This window comes from Scyliorhinus canicula, chromosome 8 (assembly GCF_902713615.1).
Source record: "Scyliorhinus canicula chromosome 8, sScyCan1.1, whole genome shotgun sequence".
Lineage (NCBI taxonomy): Eukaryota > Metazoa > Chordata > Chondrichthyes > Carcharhiniformes > Scyliorhinidae > Scyliorhinus > Scyliorhinus canicula.
Window position 1 is genome coordinate 167,708,777 of NC_052153.1, and position 24,770 is coordinate 167,733,546.

General features: G+C 47.8%; 1 protein-coding gene across 1 annotated transcript in view; it reads left to right on the forward strand.

Moving 5' to 3' along the window:
• Nucleotides 1–24,770, forward strand: part of irf2 (interferon regulatory factor 2) — a 104,028-nt gene that overhangs the window by 43,426 nt on the left and 35,832 nt on the right. Inside the window, 2 exon segments of the mRNA XM_038805685.1 lie at nucleotides 9,760–9,851; nucleotides 21,032–21,131. Coding sequence (XP_038661613.1) covers nucleotides 9,765–9,851; nucleotides 21,032–21,131 — 187 coding nt within the window. The 5' untranslated portion in view covers nucleotides 9,760–9,764.

Below are 24,770 nucleotides of genomic sequence, written 5' to 3' on the forward strand. Positions count from 1 at the left end.
TCGCTTTATGCGGACGACCTGTTGCTGTATGTGGCGGACCCGGTGGGGGGATTGCCGGAGGTGATGAGGATTCTCAGCGAATTTGGGGGCTTTTCTGGGTATAAGCCCAACCTGGGTAAGAGCGAGCTGTTCGTTGTGCACCCGGGGGATCAGGAGGGAGGGGATTGGTAGGCTCCCACTGAAGCAGGCAGGGAGGAGCTTTAGGTACCTGGGAGACCAGATGGCTAGGAGCTGGGGGGGCCCTGCACAAGCTTAACCTCACAAGGCTGGTGGAGCAAATGGAGGAGGAGTTTAAAAGGTGGGATATGTTACCGCTGTCGCTGGCGGGTAGGGTGTAGTCCGTTAAGATGACGGTGCTCCCGAGGTTTTTGTTCCTGTTCCAGTGCCTCCCCATCCTTATCCCGAAGGCCTTTTTTAGGAGGGTCAACAGGAGTATTAAGGGATTTGTATGGGCGCACAGGACCCCGAGGGTGAGAAGGGTGTTTTTGGAACGGGGCAGGGATAGGGGGAGGGCTGGCGCTGCCCAACCTCTGTGGGTACTATTGGGCTGCCAACGCAGCGATGGCGCGTAAGTGGGTAATGGACGGGGAAGGGGCAGCATGGAAGAGGATGGAGATGGTGTCCTGTGTGGACACGTGCCTTGAGGCGCTGGTAACGGCGCCGTTGCCGCTCCCTCCAACGAGGTATACCACGAGCCCGGTGGTGGCGGCTAACCTCAAAATTTGGGGGCAATGGAAACGGCATAGGGGGGAGGTGGGGGGCTCGATGGAGTCCCCGATACGGGGGAACCACCGGTTTGTTCCAGGGAGCATCGATGGCGGGTTTCTGGGCTGGCACAGGGTAGGTATTAGGAGGTTGAGGGACCTGTTTGTGGACCGGAGGTTCGCGAGCCTGGGTGAGTTAGAGGGGAAGTTTGGGCTCCCCCGGGGAACATGTTTAGGTACATGCAGGTGAGGGCGTTTGCCAAGCGGCAGGTGGAGGGGTTCCCTCTGTTGCCCCCACGTGGGGTATGGGACAGGGTGCTCTCGGGGGTGTGGGTTAGAGGAGGGAGGATTTCGGACGTGTACCACGTAATGCAGGAGGTAGATGAGGCCTCGGTGGAGGAGCTGAAGGGTAAATGGGAAGAGGAGCTGGGTGAGGAGATTGAGGAGGGGACGTGGGCGGATGCCCTGGAACGGGTGAATTCCTCTTCTTGTGCGAGGCTTAGCGTCATACAGTTTAAGGTGCTACATAGGGCTCATATGACCGGGACGAGGATGAGCAGGTTCTTTGGGGGCGAAGGCAGGTGTGCTAGGTTCTCGGGGAGCCCAGCGAACCATGCCCATATGTTCTGGGGATGCCCAGCTTTGGGGGACCTTTGGAAGGGGGTAGCAAGCACGGTGTCGAGGGTGGTAGGATCCAGGGTTGAGCCGGGCTGGGGACTCGCAATATTTGGGGTAGCAGTGGAGCCGGGAGTGCAGGAGGAGAAAGAGGCCGGTGTTCTAGCCTTTGCGTCCCTAGTAGCCCGACGGAGGATTTTGCTTCAGTGGAAGGATGCGAGGCCCCCAAGCACGGAGGCCTGGATCAATGACATGGCGGGGTTCATCAAGTTGGAGAGGGTGAAATTCGCCCTGAGAGGATCGGTGCAAGGGTTCTTCAGGCGGTGGCAGCCTTTCCTGGACTTCCTGGCGGAACGGTAGGGAAATAGGCCGGCAGCAGCAATTTTGGACACTAAGGGCAATTTATCATGGCCAATCCACCTAACCTGCACATCTTTGGACTGTGGGAGGAAACTGGAGCACCCGGAGGAAACCCACGCACACACGGGGAGGATGTGCAGACTCTGCACAGACAGTGACCCAAGCCGGGAATCGAACCTGGGACCCTGGAGCTGTGCAGCAGTTGTGCTATCCACAGTGCTACCGTGCTGCCCATTATACTTCTCTGCCTATATACTTCTCTCTCTCCTCATTTAAGATGCTCCTTATAACTTACCTCTTTGACCAAGCTTATGGTCGCCCAGTTTAATATTTCAGTATGTGGCGCAGTGCTCAATTCTGTTTGATTATGCTCCTGAGAAGTTCCAGGCGCTGTTTTGCTACGTAAAAAGTGCTTCTGAATGCAAATTATTGTCGTAGAGTTAACATTTCACAGAACAGAAATGGTAAAAAAGCGGCGCGGTAGCACAGTGGTTAGCATTGTTGCTTCACAGCACCAGGGTCCCAGGTTTGATTCCCGGCTTGGGTTACTGTCTATGTGGAGTCTGCAAATTCTCCCCGTGTCGGTGTGGGTTTCCTCCGGGTGCTCCGGTTTCCTCTCACAAATCCCGAAAGACGTGCTTGTCAGGTGAATTAGACATTCTGAATTCTCTCTCAGGGTACCCGAACAGGCACCGGAGTGTGGTGACTAGGGGATTTTCACAGTACCTTCATTGCAGTGTTAATGTAAGCCTGCTTGTGACACTAATGAAGATTAAATTAGATTAAAAGCGAGTTCATTATCAGCTTGATTTATGATCCCAAAATACGAAACTGTCATTATTGCGCAGTGTAACCACCCGTCAATAATTTTGCAGATTTTGTCACCTTGCCCAACCATCTTCAGCTACTTCATCAATGGCCTTCCTTCCATTATAAGGTCGGGAGTGACGATGTTCGCTGATAACTGTACAATGTTTGGCACTATTCACGACTTCTCAGACACGGAAGCAGTCCTGTCCAAATGCAGCAAGACCTGGATAATATCCATGCTTGGACTGACAAGTGGTAAGTAATAGTTGTGCCACACAAGCACCAAGCAATGGCCATCTCCAAAAAGAGAGAATCTAATCATTGTCCATTGAGGAGAAATTCCTTCACCCAGAGAGTGGTGAGCCTGTGGAATTTGCTACCACAGAAAGTGGTTAAGGTCAAAACATTGTAGCTGTGATTCCCCGGCCCTGCACCGGGTCGGAGAATCTCCGGGGGGAGGTGCTAATCCCACCCCGACGCCGGCTTCCCTGTTCTCCGGTGCCGTTTATCGGGCGCCGGCAGGATTCCCGCCATGCCGGTCAGGGGCCATTGACAGCGGCCCCACCAACGATCCTCCGGGCCCCGATGGGCCGAGTGGTCGACACGTTTTGCCCAGTCCCGCCGGCGTGGATTACTCACATCACACACAGAACCTGGCAGGAATGTGTGCAGGGGCCGTCCTGGGGTGGGGGTGTGTGGGGCGGGGGATCCGACCCCGGGGAGGTCCCCACGGTGGCCTGGCAGGCAGGCTGGTTCCGTGGGGCCTTCTTTCCTCCGCACAGGGCCCTGTAGGGCTCCAGCATATTGCCCGGGGGCCAGCACGGAGAAGAGAACCCCCGCGCATGAGCGGAAATACTCGCCCAGTCCGCGCATGCGCGAACCCGTGCCGGCCCTTCAGTGCCGACTGAAGCTGCGGGAAAAACTCCGGCGTCAACCTATGGGGGTTACCATTGACCAGAAACTCAACTGAATCAGCCACATAAATGATTACTAGAGCAAATCAGAGTCTCGGAATCCTGCAGCAAGTAAGTCACCCTCTGAGTCCTCAAAGACTGTCCACTATCTACAAGGCACAAATCAGGAGCGCGATGGAACAATAATAATATTAATCTTTATTGTCAGAAGCAGGCTTACATTAACACTGCAATGAAGTTACTGTGAAAAGCCCCTTGTCGCCACATTCCGGCGCCTGTTCGGTACACAGAGGGAGAATTCAGAATGTCCAATTCACCTAACCCAACAGAAGAAACAAGAGATCACCTTTTCTAACTTTTACTTTAACAGTCAAACCAAGATCAACATAAACATGAATTAACAGGCAATTTCAATGGAAACTATAAATGACACTATAGTGTCATTCGGGACTTGTGGGATGAAACCAGAGCACCTAGAGGAAAACCATGCAGACACAGGGAGAACGTGCAGACTCCTCACAGACAGTGACCCAAGCCGGGAATTGAACCTGGGACCCTGGAGTTGTGAAGCAACAGTGCTACCCACTATGCTACCATGCTGCCCATAATACTCCCCTTTCCTGGATGCGTGCAACTCCAAAAACACTCAAGCAGCTCAATACCATCCAGGACAAAGCAGCCTGCTGAATAGCCACCAATCCACAATCCAATAGCCACCAATCCACAAGCATTCACTCCCTCTGTCACTGCTGCCTCTGCCGGGCAGCAGGGTAGCATGGTGGTTAGCAAAAATGCTTCACAGCTCCAGGGTCCCAGGTTCGATTCCCGGCTGGGTCACTGTCTGTGTGGAGTCTGCACGTCCTCCCCCTGTGTGCGTGGGTTTCCTCCGGGTGCTCCGGTTTCCTCCCACAGTCCAAAGATGTGCGGGTTAGGTGGATTGGCCATGCTAAATTGCCCGTAGTGTCCTAATAAAAAAGTAAGGTTAAGGGGGGGGGGGGGGTTGTTGGGTTACGGGTATAGGGTGATCATGGCTCGGCACAACATTGAGGACCGAAGGGCCTGTTCTGTGCTGTACTGTTCTATGTTCTATGTTCTATGATGATCTCGGCAGTCGTGTATAACACCTACAAGATGCACTGCAGGGATTCCAGCGCCTTCCAAACTCATGATCACTACCATCTATGATGACAAGGGCAGCAATGGGAACACCACCACCTGAAAGTTCCTCCCCAAGTGACCCACCATCCTAACTTGCAAATATATCACCGTTCCGTCACTGTCGCTGTGCCTGGTCTAGAGGGTGTTAGCTATGTGGAGAGGCTGAATAGACTCAGACTGTTTTCATTAGAAAGACGGAGGTTGAGGGGTGACCTGATAGAGGTCTTCAATATTATGAGGGGCATGGATAGAGTGGATGGACAGGCACTCTTTCCCAAGGGGGAGCGGTCAGTCACCAGGGGGCATAGGTTTAAGGTCCATGGGGCACAGTTTAGAGGAGATGTGCGAAGCAGGTTTTTTCACACAGAGGGTGGTGAGTGTCTGGAACGCGTTGCCAGAGGAGATTGTGGAAGCAACTACATTAACGCCGTTCGAAAGCATCTTGACAAACACATGGATAGGATGGCTACAGAGGGATAAGGCACAAGGAAGTGCTGAGGGTTTTGGCAAAGGTTGGTATCAATAGCAGTCCAGGCTTGGAGGGCCGAAGGGCCTGTTCCTGTGCTGTGTTGTTCTTTGTTCTTTGTTCACAGTTTGGATGCTCAGTGGGAGAGTATGTGAACTGTTGTCTGAACAAATGATCTCTTAAATGTTCTGACGGGTGCACTAATCCTGATTTCAAAGCTTGTATTTTTTGAGTCTTGACCTTAACTGGATGGTAAACGGAAACTTAGGTGTCTGGGGAAACAGAAACTGAAACATCAAGCGTGGGACTTTCCAGCCCCGCTCATGGCCAGGATCTTCAGGCCGTGCTGAAAGTCAATGGATTTTCGGATGGTTCGTTACATTCCCCTCACAATTACAGCTCCCGTTTGTATAGAAACTGAAACTGAATCTTCAGGCAAAGACATTCAGGCTCAGATTGCCCAGCAGCGCAGTGCAATGCAGGCTGAGGAGAAGAGGTTCTAACATAATTAAACAAGCTGAATACAAATGCTCCACCTGAAAATTGAGATACGGAAAAAAATAAGGTTGCTGTCGCTATTTGTTATTTTAAAGGAACTGATTGACCAGACCTGCCATACAGTGCACAGGATTTGGGAACATATAGCATTGGTGGCTCTATGCTATTTAGAATTCATGAACAAGAATGAGGAGGTTCCGGAGAAGGGCATTGCTTTGTTGAAGATGTTCCTTTGGAACTCAGGTTGAGGGGGAGCTACTGTCTGATGCGAATCGTGGCTAAATCCTTGAAGGAAAGGAGCTGTGATTATGCCCGAGGAAGATCAAATATTGGTAAGGGAATGATTGCTGATCGGGAAAGTCCCTCCGAGCTCTCAGAGATCAGACTTCAGCCGGGAGCCTGTAAGGACCTGTGCTTGTTAGACAGTTTAAAAAGAATAAAACTGGCTGATGGGGTTCAGCAGCAGGGAAAGTGTATCATGTTACTGCTGCTGCTTCAGTTATTTGGCAGAGCTGACCATACAAAGTATAGAGATATTATTGAGTAGTTAAATAAAATAGAACATACAGTGCAGAAGGAGGCCATTTGGCCCATCGAGTCTGCACCGACCCACTTAAGCCCTCACTTCCACCCCATCTCCCTAACCCAATAACCCCTCCTAACCTTTTTGGTCACTAAGGGCAATTTATCCTGGCCGATCCACCTAACCTGCACGTCTTTGGACTGTGGGAGGAAACCGGAGCACCCGGAGGAAACCCATGCAGACATGGGGAGAACGTGCAGACTCCGCGCAGTGACCCAGCGGAGAATCGAATCTGGGACCCTGGCGTTGTGAAGCTACTGTGCTATCCACTTGTGCTACTGTGCTGCCCTGTATGGAACTAACACAGGAGAATCTACACCATCCAAACTGTTGTGAGCTGAGTTAAGCGGGTTCCACAGAAGTACACCCTTTTGCTGATGAGCACATGGACCTCGGATGGAGTAAATTTTCTGTCGGAGGCAACTCCAAATCCTTTGGGGGGGGGGGGGGGGAAGAAGAATGGAATTCCACCTGAGGATAGCACACCTGTGAAGAACTTTGTGGCCGTATGTAGTGACCTGCGTGCTAATGAGACTGCCAGTAAGTCTGTGAAATGTACCTTTGTTGTATAGACCTTTTATAGTGTCATTTATAGTTTCCATTGAAATTGCCTGTTAATTCATGTTTATGTTGATCTTGGTTTGACTGTTAAAGTAAAAGTTAGAAAAGGTGATCTCTTGTTTCTTCTGTTGGAATCGTTTGGTAAGTTTGATTCTTTTAGGTCACTGGTCTCCATGGGGATCATAACAATACACAATGTGAATTGGCAGTGACAGGTGAGGGTGACCTAGAGCAAACTCCTCATAGTTTTGATTTGGTGAACAATGTTTGTTTGGTGCCTAAATTTTAGGAGCGGGGAGTAAAACTGTACTTTGTGCCATTGAGAAAGTTGCCACGAATCTGAATTGGCCGAAACCATTTTGGACTAGGCTCCTACAGAGTGTTTTTGTAGGGAAAGCTTTGCATGTGTACTCATCTCTTTCAAAAGAGCACCCGATGACTATGACCAAGTAAAGACTGCTGTTTTCAATCCCCATGAGTTGGTTATCAGGGGCCGACGGACAGAAATTCAGAATTCCGGAAAGGAAACAGGGTCAGAAGTATGTGGAATATTCTCGAGAGAAGGAAATAGTCTTTGACAGGTTGTGCAGAGTGAAGGCGGAATAAAACCTTGAGAGCCTTCGGGAAGTGATTGTGATGGAATAAGTCACAATTGGTGGGAATAAGGCCCCACCTGGAAGAACATATTGTTCGTAAAATAAAGGAAGCTACAGTCCTGGCAATGATTCTGAATTGACTCGTAAGCATATCTGTAAAAGGCCCCAGTTTGAAAATCTCCATAGAAATTGGCGAGGTGGTGAGGGGATTCTCCGCTGCCAGGCGCCACCGGTAGCGGAGTTCCTGATGCAGCGGAGAATCTCGTGTCAGACAAAAAAGGGCGGCAATTGCATTCCCCTGCTCTCGTCCCCAGCTGGCGGCACGGCATTGCGCTTCATAACCCTTGTAGCTGGGAGGATGCAAATGGGTTGTTTGAACCCTTTTGCATCCTATTAACAGCCAGATCCCAGATCCATGATGCTCTGGCCCTTTGGGATTGGATTCACGTGGCATGGATTTGTGCGGTGCAAATATTTGCCAGCATTGCACTGATGTGGTGGGCCAAGGGGGTAGGTATTTAAGGTAGTTGCCCCCAAAGCCTATTGGAGGTCCCCCTCTTCTCACAACACATAGAACATAGAACATACAGTGCAGAATGAGGCCATTCGGCCTATCGAGTCTGCACCGAACCACTTACGTCCTCACTTCCACCCTATCCCGCAACCCCATCTAACCTTTTTGGTCACTAAGGGCAATTTATCATGGCCAATCCACCTAACCTGCACGTCTTTGGACTGTGGGAGGAAACCGGAGCACCCGGAGGAAACCCACGCAGACACGGGGAGAACGTGCAGACTCTGCACAGACAGTGACCCAGCAGCGAATCGAACCTGGGACCCTGGCGCTGTGAAGCCACAGTGCTACCCACTTGTGCTACCGTGTTGCCCACTCCACCCCAGCTCCCCATCAGACCCCCATCAGATCCACATATCAGGGACCCCTGCCCGATCAGAGCACCCCCATATCAGAGACTCTCCCCCCCCCCCCCCCCCCCGCCCGCACCCCCATCAGATGCTCCCCTCCATGGGTCACCCCTACCTGGAAGTTATAGAGCAGTCCAGGCAGAAACAGTGAAAAAAGAATTGCTAATCTTACAGATACAGAGCCAACACAGACCCTGATTTTGGCAGGTGACCTGGATTTAACTCCTGGCTTTTCGCTGAATGCAAAGCTGTTGATTCAGGTTATTGATGGGAATTATTTGTCCATTCCTCTGAATCAGGTCGATTAAAAAGTGGCTTAGTTACTAGGGGGCATAGGTTTAAGGTGCGAGGGGTAAGGTTTAGAGGAGATGTACGAGGCAAATTTTTTACACAGAGGATAGTGGGTGCCTGGAACTCGCTGCCAGAGGAGGTGGTGGAAGCAGGGACGATAGTGACGTTTAAGGGGCATCTTGACAAATACATGAATTGGATGGGAATAGAGGGACACGGACCCCGGAAGTGTAGAAGATTTTAGTTTGGACGGGCAGCATGGTCGGCACAGGCTTGGAGGACCGAAGGGCCTGTTCCTGTGCTGTACTTTTCTTTGTTCTTTGATCCTGCTACTGTTGTTGTTCCCAGTTTGTCTATGGAAGATGTCTTTTTGTCCATGGAAGATCTGGATTTTTTTTTTTGCTAGGAAATGACTTGGCTGGGAATAAGGTATTGAAGTCTCCAGTGGTTTCAGGAGAGCCGGCTGAGGCAACTGAGTTTTTACGGGAAGAATTGTCCGAATATTCCCGGATTGTGTTGCGACTAGGTCCCAGGATCACCGGGGCTAAACACAATGATTTGTTGCGAACGACAAGTCAGATGTTTAGTTGGCTGAAGCCGTTTCAAGGACCTGGATGGGGACGGTGGTGAATTGTCAGATCTTCCTTGGTTGAGGCATAACAGGCAGACTGTGTTTTGAAATGCTCCTCTCAGACAGCGTGTTCTGAAGCAGAGGTTGAGAAGGTCCCTGGACGTTATCATATCAAAAAACAAATTTTGATGAGGAAGTGGAGGCCTCCCCAGTTGGTGCTGTATATACTGAGTGGCCAGCCTAATAAATCCATGAGATCTATCTCTGTTGTATTTGCTATTTAATGATTGGGAATTTTGTGTAAATTCCTGTTTTATTTTTGTAAACTTTGGTTTGGTTATTAAAATCAAAGTTATAAAAAGAGAAATCTTGCCCATTGTTTTTCTTTTGTTGGGGTCATTTGGTAAGTTGGGTTCTTTTGGTTTGATTATCTCCTTGTGGATAATGGCCAGAAAATGGGCCTTCTGAAATGAATCTAACCATTCTGTCATGTAAATAAAACCATATTAACTTTTGGAAAGGGAAGAAAAGGATGAAAATGTATTTATAAACTTGGTTAGGATCTGGATTTTGCAGGGCAAAGAGGAAGGAAAATCCTTGGTAAATCTCTTTGATTTCCCCTTTCATGAAAGAGGTTAATGTATTGCAGAAGGTAACTTTAACATTGTTTAATACTGAAAACCACTTCTGCTTTCTGTTTTATTTTAGGGGCAATGCCAGTGGAGAGAATGCGTATGCGTCCATGGCTAGAAGAACAAATAAATTCAAATAAAATTCTTGGTTTGAAATGGCTGAACAAGGTAAACGCTCCAGTATATTCAGAAAGTACTGCACAATTTAATATTTTTACAAACTCCCTTGAGAACAGGCAGGACGATGGAGTTGAGGCCATGATGAGATCAGTCATTATCGTATTGAATGGTGGATTCAGCTCGAGAGGCTAAATTGTCTACTCCTGCTCCTAGTTCTTGTGTTCTAAGAAAGAATTATTCTGTCTCATTCTATCTTCCAGCTCTTGGTCTGTAGCCCTGTAGGTAGCAGCACCTCAAGCACAAATCTGGAGTTCTTGATTAATAAGGGGGCTTCTTGATTAGTATGAGGATTTCTTGATAAGGGGACATGGGGTTATGGGGAGAAGGCAAGAGAATGGGGATGAGGAGCATATCAGCCATGATCGAATGGCGGAGCAGACTTGATGGGCCGAGTGGCCTAATTCTGCTCCTGTATCTCATGGTCTTATATCAGACGATATTTTGAGTCTGAAGCTGCAGCAGGGACCCATTTTTACTATTGCAAAAGTAAAGCTAGCCTGGTGACACAGAGAGTGCACAGGTTCCAGTCCTGTTCTTTCGAGCGCTAGGATGAGGGAATGTGCCAGTAGTTGTCTGTCCTGTTGTCCCTATCTCCAGAACCTACATTCCCATTACTGCTCCCTTTCCAATGTATCATTCCACTGCTCCAGCCTTCAGAGAATCTACCTTCCACTCTTATCCTCACCATTGGTGACCATGCTTCCAGGATTTTGTTCCGATGCTCGGGAACTCGCTGTTAAGCGGTGTCACCTTACCAAATCCCTAATTTTCACACCCTCCTTAAAGTTTTTCATTTTCACTTCACCCTAATCTGTCCATCATTGGCTTGATCTTGTTTCCTTCAAATTACCTTGGGCCATTTGTCTGCATTGAATGTGTAGCCACTGCTTGCTGCTTGTGTTTATTATAGTGACTGATGAGGAATTGTCAGAAGCTGTGTAAATGGGACCTGGGGTAATATACTGGCATGGCCTGAGAATTAGTTAATGGGCAGAAAACAGAGAGTAGGAATAAATGGGTAATTTTCCGGTTGGCAGGCTCTGACTAATGGGGTACAACAAGTGCTTGGGCCCTAGCTGTTCACAAACTATTTCAATAATTTGGATGTAGGGACCAAATGTAATATTTCCAGGTTTGCTGATGACACAAAACTAGGTGGGAATGCAAGTTGTGAGGAGAAGGCAAAGAGGCTTCATGGGAATTTACACAGGCTATGTGAGTGAGAAAAAACATGACAGATGGAAGGGAATGTGGAAAAATGTGAAGTTATCCATCTTGGTAGGAAAGCAGAAACACAGAGTATTTCTTAAATAGTGAGAGATTGGGAAATGTTGATGGCCAAAGAGACTTCTGGATGTCCTTGTTCATGGTTCACTGTAAGCTACCATACAGGTCCAACAAGCAATGAGGAAAGCAAATGGAATGTTGGCCTTTATTCGCACAGTGGGCTAAACAGCTGGTTCGTAATGCAGAACAAGGCCAGCAGCGTGGGTTCAATTCCCATACCGGCCTCCCCGAACAGGCGCCGGAATGTGGCGACTAGGGACTTTTCACAGTAACTTCATTGAAGCCTACTTGTGACAATAAGTGAGTATTATTATTGCAAGACGTTTTGAGTATAGGAGCAAAGAAGTCTTGTTGCAATTGTATAGAGCCTTGATGAGACCATACCTGGTGTGTTGCGTACAGTTTTGGTCTCCTTGACTAAGGAAGGATTTATTTGCCAGAGAGGGATAGGAACAAAGGTTCACCAGATTGATCCCTGGGATGGTGGGATTGTCCACTGAGGAAAGATTGAGGAGACTGGGCCTGTATTCTCGAGAATTCAGAAGAGTGCAAGCTGTATGCTAAATTGCCCTTGGTGTCCAAAAAGTTTGGGTGGGATTACTGGGATAGGGTGGAGGTGTGGGCTTGAGTAGGGTGCTCTTCAGAGGGCCGGTGCAGACCCGATGGGCTGAATGGCCTCCTTCTGCACTGTAAAATCTATGATGCTATGATGATCCCATTGAATCATACAGAATTCTTACATTGGTCAACCGAGTAGATGCAGAAAGGATGCTTCACACACCTGGAGGGTCTAGAACCGGGGGAAACAGTCTCAGAATAAGGGGTAGGCCATTTAGGACTGAGGTGAGGAGGAATTACCTCACTGAGGGTGACGAATCTTTGGAATTCTCCACCCCAGGGGGCTGTGGAAGTTTAGTCATTGAGTATGTTCAAGGCAGAGTTTGATAGATTGCTAGATTTTAAAAATATTAAGGGAAATGTGGATAGTGTTTAAAAATTGTGTTGAGGTAGAAAATCCACCATGTTCTAGTTGAAGGAATAGCAAGCTTGAAGGGTCGAATGGCCTTCTGCTCCTATTTCCTATTTTGAAAAACAGATTATCTATTCGTTATCACAGTCCTGTTTGTGGGCATTTGCTGCGTGCTAATTGGCTGCCGCATTTTCTATATTACAAAAGTGACTCCATTCCAAAAGGTGCTTAATTCATTTTAAAGCACTTTGAGATATCCAGTGGTTGAGAAAGGTGCCATAGAAATGTAAGTCGCTCTTTTTATCCATGTAGCATATATTGGACTGGATTCTCCATTTCAGTGCCTGAGTGCCAGCTTGAACGGGGAATTCGCGGGTGTTTTACGACCAGAAAATCGGCGCCGACCCCTCACCAATTTCGGGACCATTGAGGGGCTAGCAGCGGCGCCGGGTGAAACTCCCGGGTCCCGCGCCAAGAATTGCTGGGACCCTGACTGCACATGCGCACGGCTGCTGACCTGCAGCAGTCATGACATATAACATGGCGCCGGCTGTGCGGGGAGCCGACCTGCCATCCGTGATCCCACAGCACACCCCCCGGCCATCCCCCACCTCTCCCCCCAGCCCTCGCGGAAGCCCCTGGCCAGCGACATGGATCCCGGCTGAATATGGCATCACTGGACACAGGTCACAACCTCCACGCCGGGTTCCCGACCGCTGAGACCACACGGTCGCGAATGCGGTCCATCGAGGGCGGAGTATCGCGGAAGGGCCTGCCGATGATGAGGCAACGGTGTTGCAAAGGTGCGCGCGATTATGCCATTTCTGAGAGGGCAGAAAATGGCTGACCAGCATCAAACCGTCGGAGTCATCGGTCATTACGATATCGGCGCGGGCATAGGAGAATCCAACCCATTGTCTTTCCTTATTCTCCTGATTCTTCTGTGTTGAATGGTGTCTGCTGTATGACTGCCCAATCTACCTGCCTGTCAATATAGAACATAGAACATGCAGTGCAGAAAGAGGCCATTCGGCCCATCGAGTCTGTACCGACCCACATTAAGCCCTCACTTCCACCGTATCCCCGTAACCCAATAACCCCTCCTAACCTTTTTGGACACTAAGGTAAGTTTAGCATGGCCAATCCACCTAACCTACATGTCTTTGGACTGTGGGAGGAAACCAGAGCACCCAGAGGAAACCCACACACTCACGGGGAGAACGTGCCAACTCCTCATAGACAGTGACCCAGCGGGAATCGAACCTGGGATCCTGAAGCTGTGAAGCCCAGTGCTATCCACTTGTGCTACCGTGCTGTCAATATCTACTTAAAGTCCATAACAATCTTCTTTACTGTATAATACACTTCCAAGTTTGTATCAGATTTTGAGATTGTGGCCTGTATCCCTCAGTTAAAATCATTAATGTTGATCAAAAACAGCAGTGATTCCAAGGGGAACTTGACAGTATACCTCAAATCGACTGAAAAATAGCCATTCACCATAATTCTCTGTTTCCTATCCCTTAGCCATCTTTGCATCTATCCTGCTATTGCCCCCTTTTATCACATAGGTTTTAATTCTGCTGGCAAGCCTCAGATGTGATTCTTTATTAAATAACATTTGATTTGCACTAAATCAACTATTGCCCTCATCACCTCTCGATGATCTCAATGAAAAAATTTAGTTTAATTCACCAAACGTTATTTGTCTATAATAAATCCATGCTGGCTCTTCCTTTATTATGAAATGAAAAATGAAAATCGCTTATTGTCACGAGTAGGCTTCAATGAAGTTACTGTGAAAAGCCCCTAGTCGCCACATTCCGGCGCCTGTCCGGGGAGGCTGGTACGGGAATCGAACCGTGCTGCTGGCCTGCTTGGTAAGCCAGCAATTTAGCCTAGTGAGCTAAACCAACCCCTTGTAAGTCCATATTTGTCCAAGTATCTCTTAATGTGCTCACAGATTATTTGCAGAGTGGCCCACAATAGTTAGGTTTCTCCTTTTCCTATTTTTCAAACAAGGCGGTAACATTTGCAGTTCCCCAGTCCGCGAGCACCGCTCTCTCCAAGGAGGATTGGGAGATTGAGGTTATCAACTCTGCAGTTTCCTCCCTTCATTCCCTCAGCAGTCAAGAATGCAGCCCCTCCGTATAGGTGGCTTAACCACTTTAACTCCTGGCAGTCTTTTAAATGCCTCTTATCTTCTTATTTATTTAGTAAACTCCTAATTTACTGTTTCCTTGACAAAGTCAGCGACCAAAGTGATGAGGGTGAAGGCAAAAGTGGGTGGCGATGAGACCACTATGGAAACAGAAGATTTGTCCAGAGGAGGTGGAGATGGTTGTCGCAGAAAAAGCTGATGGGGAAGGAAAAGCTGAGAAAGAGGGGAATGCTCTATGGCCTGGGTGCGTGATGGATGGGAGGCAGGTCGTCTCCAGGGGACCACTCTTCTGGCCTAAATTCCACCACAAGCACCAACCCACACATCTTTCCCACCTCACGGTAGTGGCACTGGCGCAGCAGTGCTCCACTACCAGCAGCTGCTGCTGCAGGAATGTGGTGAAGATTTAAAGTTATTTAACTCAACGTTAAAAGGCTGGAAGATTCCTGGCTATTTTTTCAGATCTGGGGCGGGGGATGAAGAAAATTATTAGTTTTGAACCAATGAAGCTGATCTCTCTTACATCACTATTTTCCTCCTATAGGGAACATTTGTATGCCAACAGGAGCACGGAGCTCAGCTGAAGCTAATAGCTCAGCCACTACTGCCTAGCCGAGAGAGGAAATGCGCTTTAATTGCTCTGTGACTAAGCTTTCCAGTCAATATTTGTTTCAAATTCTTCTTAAACCTTCCATGGCCAAAATTCCACAGCTCTCCCAGCAGACGCCTGCCAGAACCGCAGAGGTGGGCTCCTTGTGGCAGTCTGTAATTGGACCATTGGAAGCGGGGAGCTGCACACCTCAATGTTATGGTTCCAGGCAGGAAAGGCTGCCCCCCCCCCCCCGAGGCTCACCACACCGCCTTCACGCTCTGCCCCTCAGAATTTTTAATTTAATGTGCACCTCCAAGGGTGCCTCCATATTGCGGTGCGCTCAGGTCACTGACTTGCCTCAGCAGTGCCCACCCTTCTTGGTGGGGCTACTGGTATTTCAGAGCTGCATGCCCTCTATATGTGCTGGCAATTGCCAACCATTCTGTTTGGTTGGCAAGCGTGAAGGCCACATCCCAGTAGATTGCTGGGTCTGCCTCACTGCTACAAGTGGGGTTACGGTAGCACAGTGGTCAGCACTGTTGTTTTACAGCTCCAAGGTCCCAGTTTGGATTCCCGGCTTGGTTACTGCCATAGAATCATAGAGTTTATAGTGCAGAAGGAGGCCATTTGGCCCACACCTCCACCCTATCCCCGTAACCCAGTAACCACACTAAACGTTTTGGACACTAGGGCAATTTATCATGGCCAATCCATCTAACCTGCACATCTTTGCGCCATGGGAGGAAACCAGAGCACCTGGAGAAAAACCCACGCAGACACGGGGAGAACGTTCAGACTCCGCAGACACCGACCCAAGCTGAGAATTGAACCTGGGACCCTGTGAAGCAACTATCCTAACCACTATGCACATTCTCCCCGTGTCTGCGTGGGTTTCCTCCTTGTGCTCCGGTTTCCTCCCACAAGTTCTGAATTCTCCCTCTGTGTACCCAACAGGTGCCGGAGGTGTGGCGCAAGGGGCTTTTCACAGTAACTTCACTGCGTCTTAATGTAATCCTACTTGTGACAATAAGATTATTATTATATCATTATATCAGGAACCCTCCCCCATTTGGTCCTGGAAATGTGGTCCCCCAAAGCCCTACGGAGGCTGACCCAACTCACCAGGGATGATTGTGGATTTGCAGAGAAATGTTGAGAATACCCAGTCACCCCTTCTTAATCCACTTAGCCACAGGCATCGATAGCATGTTGAAGTGCATGAGGTTGACCAAAGCACTATCTATTGTCTGGGTCTAGGACGAAGAACCTTGGAACACGCTACCTCAGTTGTCTGTCTTCCATACATTGTATGTTGTACACAGGATCACGAGCTGATCAATACTTAACAGGCACCATTTTAAACAGACTGGGAAGGAGAGGCTTAAGCTCGAAAGACTTGTCACTACAGTTGGCAAGTACAGTTGGAAACCTTCTAAGTATCAGGAATCATGACCATGCTGGGTTATAAAAGGGTGAGTGAGGACCGATTAGAGAGTCTCTACTGCTCTAATAATTAATGGAAATTGCCTGCTCTTTGCCCACTTCCTAGGGGAGACCTACCAATATGCTTTGCTGCCATTCCTTTTTTAGTTGATCTGAGGAGTTTTGTGCATTTTTCCACTGATATGCGCACTGATCCTTACGTGACAAGTTTCCCAGCTTCATGCATGTTACCATGTTACAGGCATTAAACAAATGCAAGTTGTTAAGTGCTTGCTATAGCAGGTGCAGGCATGATTAGTTAACTTCCTGTTATCCAACAAATTTGTTGTTTGACTATTTATTTCTGCGTCAGACAAAAACAACTCACATCCACATATTAATGCAGTGAGTCACTATTAAGTTGCAGAAGTGAAGGATAGCTGTTTAGATTATGTGGAACAGCTTACTGCCAATGATTACATCTCGGCCATCACGGTCAGGCTTTGAGTTGACAAATCAATTTCTCATTGAGAAATGTAACCAGGGTTACAATAACTTGTTCATAATATAGGCAACTCTCCAAAGGGAAACCCTTCCTTTCATACCACTCAAAGTAATCAAAGTATTTATATCTGCTTGGACGACATATCCCAACAATTCGCCTTTTCGACGAGACAATAAACCAAGGTCCTTTCTGCATTTTAGGCCTTCAGAGCACCTAAAAAAAAATCCCATAGCACTATTTTGAAGAGGAGTAGTGGGTGATCCCTGTTGTCCTGGTAATAAATATCACTACAGTATGTTATTTGATCAAGATCGGAGATGGACTCTCCGCACCCTGACTCCGAAATCACGTTCGGCGACGGAGCGGAGAATCCAGTTTTCTGCATGAAATTGGGACCGGCACCGGTTTGGCCCCCGAAAGCGACGTACTCAGGGAGTAGCCACCACCTGAGGCCATTCTCAGAGGCCCGTCCTGCTATTCTCCGCCCGCGACCGGCTGAAGGCCCAACAGCGTATTTCTAATATGGTCCCAGGCCATTTGGGAAACTCACGAGGCGGCGGCTGCTATCGTCGGGGGAGGGCACGTCGGAGGGAAGGGGGGAGGGGGCTCTTACGGGACTGGGCCTTTATTGTGCGGGCAGTCCGGGTCGGATGCGCGGGCCTATTGGGGGCACTATTTCCGTGGTCCAGGGTCTGCGGTCTGAGTCCGCCATGGAGCACAGCGCGGCCGCTGGAGGCCGCCGCCGGTGGGCAAACTCTGACCTGAAAGTGCGGGGGGGCCATATAGGCAGCTGGAGCAGCGAGTTCTGCAACAGCTACTTGCTAGCCCCCTGCTGGGCTGTAAATCTGTGGTCTTTTGTCGCCAGTTTTCTGGTATAAAGACCACAGTTTTCATGACGGCATGGGGACCATAGTCCCTGAAACGGAGAATCCAGCCCCAGATTTCTGTTCCAGGGGCCTGCTACACACAAATTGGCAGCATTACAGCAGTGGCTGCACTTCAAAAAGCACTTAATCGGATGTAAAACTCCTTGGAACTGTGGTGAATGTACTCTGTAATTCACACTGTGATATATATCTGAGGACCCGTACGATGTAAGCGCAGTTGCGTTGCCTTGACCACTAGGGGGAGTAGCTCTGGAATTCTTAGGAGTTTGTACAGGGCTCCACCCTTGGCTCCGCCCCACGGCTCCTCCCCCTGGAACTGCTGTATAATATCGATGCCCAGAGCCAGCCGACCAGTTCATCGAGGAGTTCAACGTGTGACAGGTTGGCTCTGTAGTAAGTAGATTAAACCACTGTTCATATCTCAAAGCACGTGTCTAGTGAATTGATGGTCTCATCAGGAACGTCCTGAGTGTTATAACTCAGATAGCCAGGTAGTGAAGGATAGAACAGTGGGAAAAAGTATTTCTACACTTGCAACGTTATAAAGATGCACATTCCACAGTGTGCACACCCAACCCGATGATCACAATTTCAGCCTGAGCACAAAGCAGTCCCCAGTTAATGCTGACCATCTGAATACAGTTATACCCAATTGGCATATAATAACAGTGAAGTTGTGAAAAAGACTATGTGCGGAATCTTTAAGCCTGCACAGAAAATGTTGCGCGAATTGGGAAATGCGATTTTCGTTGGAGAGACCGCCCTTCTCAATTGCCCCCCCTGCCACCTCCCTCACTGGCGATATCACAAACCTCATTTTAATTGATTTTTTAAAATATTTCCATATAGCGATCACCCCCCCCCCACCCCCCCCCAACCCCCCAGCCAAATTATTCCCACCTCACTAATATTCCTACCAAGTAGTGAGGTTAAATAAGTTGGGCAGAGGTGTGAGGCAGCCAAGGGGATCCCTCGAGGTGCAGATAAGTGTAGAAGGACATGCTTCAGGTTGGGGGTGGAGGTGGGGTTGGAGAGCCCCGAGACCTTCGTGATGTGGGCTGTGGGCCGTTTGACTGCAGCGCTGGTCAGGGTGCCCTTTAGAGATGGCGCCCCAATCTGTGTGGAGCCGGTTCCTGGCTCTAAGAGGCCCTGCCCCATCAAAGTGATGGCATAAACCACACCCACTCACTTTTTTTTGGTAAAGAAGTTCAAGTATTGGAGATCCAACTGGCCTGTGCAACTGGAGAGTTACATACTAGTTTTCTGTCTGAGCCTGACACTTTGCCAAATTCTGGTACGATTCCACCCAATATAAATGCAAGTCTTTCATTCTCAGTGCTGTGGTTTGGCATACATTTAAAAATAAGTAGTGGTTAAAAAACGTAGTGCAGTTGGAGGCCCTGGAACTTGTAGTTGTGACAATGACTGCGTTTATGGTTAACTGCATGGAGTTCTGAGGGTAGTTAGCAACAAGTTGAAATGTTTTCCCATTTGACAATTCTTTTTAAGTTAGAAGTATGAGTACCTATAATAGAAGCTCTGATGTGGTAAGATAGACTCCAATTGGGAGCACCATCACAACTTTAGTCCAAATATGGACATGAGCTAAATTCCAGTGGGGATACGAGAGCGACTGTTCCTGACATCATCAAGAAGCTCTAGTAAAAGTGAAGTCAATAGGGATCAGAGGGCAAATATTCTAGGTTTTGGAGTTGTGGTAGGTGCAAAGGGTGATATTTGGAGGTCAATTATTTCAGTCCCAGGGCATCACTGCAAGATTCCTTAGGGCATATTCCTAGGCTGAAACTTTCCCTCCACCATAAGGTGAGAAATAGGGCTGTTCACTGATAATTATATAATGTTTAGCTCCACTCACAATTCCTCAGATAATGAGGCAGTCTATATCAATAAGCTGCAAAACCTGTATGATATGCAGACTTGGATGGGTGGATGGATTTGTTTATTGTCACGTGTACCGAGGTACAGTGAAAAGTATTTTTCTGCGAGCAGCTCAACGGATCATTAATACATGAAATGAAAAGGAAATAAAAGAAAGTACATAATAGGGCAACACAAGGTACACAATGTAACTACATAAACACTGGCATCGGATGAAGCATACAGGGGTGTAGTGTTAATGAGGTAAGTCCATAAGAGGGTCGTTTAGGAATCTGCTGACAATGGGGAAGAAGCTGTTTTTGAGTCTGTTCGTGCATGTTCGCAGACTTTTGTATCTCCTGCCCGATGGAAGAATTGGAAGAGTGAGTAAGCCGGGTGGGAGGGGTCTTTGATTATGACTTGAGCTACTAAGTGGCATACAAGTTTCATGCATTGACCATCTATAACGTAACCACCTCCCTTTATCATTGTCACTGTCAAATCACTGGCCACTCACATCCATTGGCACAAACTGAACTGGACAAGCCACAAATATTGTGACAACTAGAGCAGGTCAGAGGCCTGTTATTCGGCAGTGTGGCACTCCACGACTTCCTAGAGCTTCTCTACTTCCTACAATACACAACTCAAAAATGTGATGGAACGCTCTTCAATTGCCTGGTTGGGTGTAGCTGTACTAGCACCCAAGAGGCTCCTTTTACCATGAGTGGTCTCATGACTGCAGTGTAAACTAGGGAGGTTATGCTGCAATTGTATAAGGTGTTAGTGAGGTCACACCTGGGTATTGTGTTCACTTTTGGTCTCCTTACCTGAGAAAGGATGTACTGGCGCTGGAGGGTGTGCAGAGGAGATTCACTAGGTTAATCCCAGAGCTGAAGGGGTTGGATTACAAGGAGAGGTTGAGTAGACTGGGACTGTACTCGTTGGAATTTAGAAGGATGAGGGGGGATCTTATAGAAACATATAAAATTATGAAGGGAATAGATAGGATAGATGCGGGCAGGTTGTTTCCACTGGCGGGTGAAAGCAGAACTAGGGGGCAGAGCCTCAAAATAAGTGGAAGTAGATTTAGGACTGAGTTTAGGAGGAACTTCTTCACCCAAAGGGTTGTGAATCTATGGAATTCCTTGCCCAGTGAAGCAGTAGAGGCTCCTTCATTAAATGTTTTAAGATAAAGATAGATGGTTTTTTGAAGAATAAAGGGATTAAGGGTTATGGTGTTTGGACCGGAAAGTGGATCTGAGTCCACAAAAGATAGCCATGATCTCATTGAATGGCGGAGCAGGCCGAGGGGCAGATGGCCTACTCCTGCTCCTAGTTCTTATGTCAACCTTGCCAGCAGTCCCCATGTCCATATAGACCTCTAAAAATAAATAGTGATGGTGTTGCCTGCCATATAATGTAATTTACTGGTCTTTAAACTAATTGTGATATTATTTTTCTAGGAGAAGAAGATTTTTCAGATTCCGTGGATGCATGCTGCTCGACATGGATGGGATGTGGAGAAGGACGCCCCTTTATTTAAAAACTGGGCAGTTCATACAGGTAGATAAATAATAACGGACCAACAAATTCAAAACTTGAAAGCATGAAGACATTGGAATATTCAATGAATGTCATTGACGGAATTTTAATTTTGATATTCTGAGAACGGTTTTCTTAAAAGGAAGTGCTTCCCGTGCCACCAGCCATCTGTCTCTGGTCAGGAGGATGGAAACACTTAAACCAGGTCAGCACAGTAGCACAAGTGGATAGCACTGTGGCTTCAAAGCGCCAGGGTCCCAGGTTCAGTTCCCCGCTGGGACATTGTCTGTTCAGAGTCTGCACGTTCTCCCGTGTCTGCGTGGGTTTCCTCCGGGTGCTCGTTTCCTCCCATAGTCCAAAGTGCGTCAGGTTAGGTGGATTGGCCATGCTAAATTGCCCTTAGTGTCCAAAAGGTTAGATGGGGTTATTGGGTTATGGGGATAGGGTGGAGGTGTGGGCTTAAGTGGGTCGGTGCAGACTCGATGGGCTGAATGGCCTCCTTCTGCACTGTATGTTCTATGGTTCTTTCCATGTCTGTCCGGAGCATCCTGGCTGGCAGCATGAACTCAAATGTGCTGAGCTGTCTGTGTAACTCTTCCTCCTTCTCTCTCCACCCAAGCTGCCTTTGGCCAAGGATTGTACAAATTCACGCAAACACAGCATCATAGAAGGATTGCATCAGAAAAAGGAGGCCATTTCGCCCATCATGCCCACATCGGCTCTCTGGAAGAGCAAATCAGCTGGTCCCATTCCCCTGCCCTTTCCCTTTGATCCCACAAATTTCTTCTCTTCAGATGGTTTTCCAATTCCGTCTTGAAAACTGTGAGTGAATCTGCCTCCACCACAACCTCAGACCGTGCATTCCAGATGCTAACCCTCCCGCTATGGAAAAGAGTTTGTTCCTCGCATCACAAGTTGCTTCTTTTGCCACTCATCGTCTAGTAGTTCCTGACCCTTCCACCAATAGGGACGGTTTCTCTCAATCTACTGAGTTTACCTCTCATGACTTTGAACTCTTACCTAGAAACACAGAAAATAGGAGTAGGTCATTTAGAACATAGAACATTACAGTGCAGTACAGGCCCTTCGGCCCTCGATGTTGCACCGTCCTGTGAAACCACTCTAAAGCCCATCTACACTATTCCCTTATTGTCCATATGTCTATCCAATGACCATTTGAATGCGTTTAGTGTTGGCGAGTCCAGTACTGTTGCAGGCAGGGCATTCCACGTCCTTACTACTCTCTGAGTAAAGAACCTACCTCTGACATCTGTCCTATATCTATCTCCCTCAATTTAAAGCTATGTCCCCTCATGCTGGACATCACCATCCGAGGAAAAAGGCTCTCAATGTCCACCCTATCTAATCCTCTGATCATCTTGTATGCCTCAATTAAGTCACCTCTTAACCTTCTTCTCTCTAACAAAAACAGCCTCAAGTCCTTCAGCCTTTCCTCATAAGTTCTTCCCTCCATACCAGGCAACATCCTTGTAAATCTCCTCTGTACCCTTTCCAATGCTTCCACATCCTTCCTATAATGTGGTGACCAGAACTGCACACAATACTCCAGATGCGGCCGCACCAGAGTTTTGTACAACTGCAACATGACCTCATGGCTCCGAAACTCAATTCCTCTACCAATAAAAGCTAAATACCGTACGCCTTCTTAACAACCCTCTCAACCTGGGTGACAACTTTCAGGGATCTATGGATATGGACACCGGATCTCTCTGCTCGTCCACACTACCAAGAATCTTCCCATTAGCCCAGTACTCTGTCTTCCTGTTATTCCTTCCAAAATAAATCACCTCACACTTTTCTGCATTAAACTCCATTTGCCACCTGTCAGCCCAGCTCTGCAGCTCATCTATGTCCCTCTGTAACTTGTAACATCCTTCCGCACTGTCCACTACTCCCGACTTTAGTGTCATCTGCAAATTTACTCACCCATCCTTCTACGCCCTCCTCCAGGTCATTTATAAAAATGACAAACAGCAGAGGCCCCAAAACAGATCCTTGTAGTACACCACTAGTAACTGGACACCAGTCAGAACATTTCCCATCAACCACCACCCTTTGTCTTCTATCAGCTAGCCAATTTCTGATCCAAACTGCTAAATCACCCTGAATCCCATGCCTCTGTATTTTCTGCAATAGCCTACCGTGGGGAACCTTGTCAAACGCTTTACTGAAATCCATATACACCACATCAACTGCTTTACCCTTATCCACCTATTTGGTCACCTTCTCGAAGAACTCAATGAGGTTTGTGAGGCACGACCTACCCTTCACAAAACCATGTTGACTATCTCTAATCAAATTATTCCTTTCCAGATGATTATACATCCTATCTCTTATAAACCGTTCCAAACTTTTCCCACAACAGAAGTAAGGCTCACTGGTCTATAGTTACCGGGGTTATCTCTACTCCCCTTCTTGAACAAGGGGACAACATTTGCTATCCTCCAGTCTTCTGGCACTATTCCTGTAGACAAAGGTGACTTAAAGATCAAAGCCAAAGGCTCAGCAATCTCCTCCTAGCTTCCCAGAGAATCCTAGGATAAATCCCATCCAGCCCAGGGGACTTATCTATTTTCACACTTTCCAGAATCGCTAACACCTCCTCCTTATGAACCTCAAGCCCTTCTAGTCTAGTAGCCTGTATCTCAGTATTTCTCGACAACTTTGTCTTTTTGCTGTGTGAATACAGACAAAAAATATTCACTTAGCACCTTTCCTATCTCCTCGGACTCCACGCACAACTTCCCACTACTGTCCTTGACTGGCCCTACTCTTACCTTAGTCATTCTTTTATTCCTGATATTCAGCATGATCATGGCTGATCATCTATATCAACGAATGCCAGCAGCGCGGGTTCAATTCCCGTACCGGCCTCCCCGAACAGGCGCCGGAATGTGGCAACTGGGGGCTTTTCACAGTAACTTAATTGAAGCCTACATGTGACAATAAGTGATTATTATTATTACTCCAGTGCTCTCCCATACACCTTGACACCTTTAGAGTCTATTTCGTTCTTAAGTATATTTGGCCTCCACAACCTTCTGTGGTAGAGAATTCCACAGGTTCAGCACCCTCTGAGTGAAGAAATTGTTCCCAAATTTCAGTCCTAAATGGCCATATCCTAAGACTGTGATCCCTTGTTCTCGACCACCCCCCAAACAGAGGAAACAACAGCCCTTCTATAAATCTCCTCTCGAAAAACGTCAGCTTCTTCTATCTGTCTATGTAACTGAAGTCCCTCAATCCAGGAACCCATTCTTATGTATCTTTTCTGCAGCCTCTGTAAAGGGCTGGTTTAGCTCAGTGGGCTAGACAGCTGGTTCGTAATGCAGAATAAGGCCAGCAGCGCGGGTTCAATTCCCGTACCGGCCTCCCCAAACAGGCACCTGAATGTGGCGACTAGGCTTTTCACAGTAACCTCATACTTATGACAATAAAAGATTATTATATTATTATTATATTGAAGCCTACATGTCCATCCTAATGTGCGTACCAGAATTGGATGCAATACTCCAATGATCCCAAACCAATATTTTATAAAGGTTCATTATAAGTTCCTTACTGTTGTACCCTGTGCCTCTATTTATAAAGTCCAGGTCCCCAGATACCATGTTATAAACGAAGGATATAAAAGAAATA